Source organism: Anopheles moucheti (genome assembly GCF_943734755.1).
Source record: "Anopheles moucheti chromosome X unlocalized genomic scaffold, idAnoMoucSN_F20_07 X_unloc_1, whole genome shotgun sequence".
Lineage (NCBI taxonomy): Eukaryota > Metazoa > Arthropoda > Insecta > Diptera > Culicidae > Anopheles > Anopheles moucheti.
Genome location: NW_026453515.1, coordinates 425957 through 428146, shown reverse-complemented (window position 1 = coordinate 428146; position 2190 = coordinate 425957). Strand labels below are relative to the sequence as shown.

The following is a 2190-nucleotide window of genomic DNA, read 5'->3' as shown; positions in this document are numbered from 1 at the left end:
AACCCAGTTGCCGTTGTTCTCGGGGATCCGGTATTGGCGAGAGAATCTTAGAAGCCGTTGAAAGAAGAGATGTAAAATCAAAAATGATCCATGAATGTGGGAAATAATGTTACCATGGAAACGTTATGCGTCGCCTCCAACTAAAATTTGTATAGCGATAGGCATAGTGTTATTATTAATTGTTAAAGAAGTTTCGTAAATTTTAGTAGTGCTTAGTTTATCGTTTTGCAGACAGAACATGTCGTTATATTTGAGATAAATTTTGGCAATAACATCTTTATCGTCATCGTGTAGATGTGATAAATCAAGTTTTTTCAACAATTGGTTAGCATGATCGCTATTGTGTTGCGAAGTTTTGATTTCTAAAATATTGAAGTTAGAAGCAGACGTAATAGTTGGTTGCAGTTGGGCTATGGTTACAGATTTATGTTGGAAATTTGCAATGCTTACAGGTAATTTCCCATTTTGTGGATTGGCTATTTTGTTTCGGTTGGATCGTGTCAATAAGAACCACACACGTATCGGTTTGTATAGTGTCTGTTTACACTTTCCCTGTGGCTAATTATTGTTGACAGTTTTTTATCAATCCGCTCGCTTCTCAACCGATACCGTGAATATTTTCACTGGGGCAGCGTTACCGTTATTTGTAACTGTGTTAGTGCTAGGGCCGTTTCTGAGTTGTAATTTCACCAGCATTGTAAATTAAACCGCGAAACCCCGGAAAACTCGCTTAAACTCACTGCACTAGTTGAAAGAAACTTTTAAACACAACGTAGGCATCGATCGCGAACATTTGGTGCCGTGACCAGGATTTGTTTCTTTCGGAGTGACACTGTTTATTGTTTGCCCGGGCTAACCATTGCTGCGTGTCTTGAAATTGTGCACTTTGTGTTGAATGTTAACAATTGTACACTTTGTTGCCTTCACTTACATGCACTACTGTATGCAGTGTATCGCGGTTGTTTGATTGTGAACATTGGCTGTTGACTGTTCGTTGAACATTTCGCGTTTTTTCGTGTTGAGCCGTTTTTCGTCTGTGAAAATTGTTCCTGTCTCGTACCCGCTTCTATCGTTAACAACCGGCCTTTTCATTTGAAACGTTTCGGTATCATGGCATCACTAGCTGATCTATGTTCCAGAAGGATGACGCTAGAAGAAAAGGTTAACCGTGCTGCCGCATTTACCGCGAGTTTTGTGCCTGAACGCGACGCACTAAAGGTTCCTTTTTATGCTGCTGAAATTGAGCGAGTTGCTGCTGAATACGACGGAGTGCAACAATTCATCGAAAATGGCGTTGCACCGGAGGAACGCGCGCTTGAGAGTCAGTCCAGGGCCATGATGGAGGATACCATAATGGCCGTGCGGGCAAGCCTTCAGGGTTTGATGCCATTAACGCATCCTGCTGCTGCAACTACTAGCCAACACCCAGCCGCGGAAATAAGGCTGCCAAGAATTTCGCTGCCTGAGTTCGATGGTGACGAAATGAAGTGGGGTGCTTTTAAGGATACTTTCGAGGCGCTCATTCATAAAAGTACCGAGGTGCTCGATATTCAAAAGTTCCACTACCTGCGGGCAGCTTTGAAGGGAGAAGCTGCCAAGCTGCTCGATTCCATTCCATTGCGGGCAAAAAATTATCCAATTGCATGGAAAACGTTGGTCGAACGACATGCCAACGAGTATTTGCAGAAAAAGAGACACCTGCAAGCCATGTTTAACATATCGAAAGTGCAGAAGGAATCGCACGCAGCGCTTCACAAATTAGTGGACGAGTTTGACAATCACGTGAAAATGCTCCACCAGCTCGGAGAGCCAACTGATAAGTGGAGCACTATTCTGGAATACGTGCTTTGTCTGAAGCTACCGGAAGAGACGCAGAAAACTTGGGAAGATCATGCATCTACGGTCGAGACGCCGGATTGCGCAACGCTAATAGATTTCCTACAAAGAAAGATGAGAATATTAGAATCTCGATGAATCACCAATCTGCAATGGACAATACTCACCTTAATATACGACTGAACGTCGTGGATGCTGACGGCAAGGAGCACTCGGTGCGTGCTCTTTTGGATAGTGCTTCGCAAGCCAACCTAATGACGGAAAGGATTGCACATCTGCTTCAATTAAGGCGTTCGCCAGCGAATGTAAAGGTGTCGGGAGCTGGTAATGTATCTCGTAATGTTCGTGAATCTG

General features: G+C 43.6%; 1 protein-coding gene across 1 annotated transcript; it reads left to right on the top strand.

Annotated features, from left to right (window-relative positions):
* Positions 1-1143: 1143 nt before the first annotated feature.
* LOC128307485 (uncharacterized) lies at positions 1144-1974 on the top strand. The gene has a single exon (XM_053045367.1). The coding sequence runs from the start codon at positions 1144-1146 to the stop codon at positions 1972-1974; it is 831 nt and encodes a 276-aa protein (XP_052901327.1).
* The last annotated feature ends 216 nt before the right edge of the window (positions 1975-2190 follow it).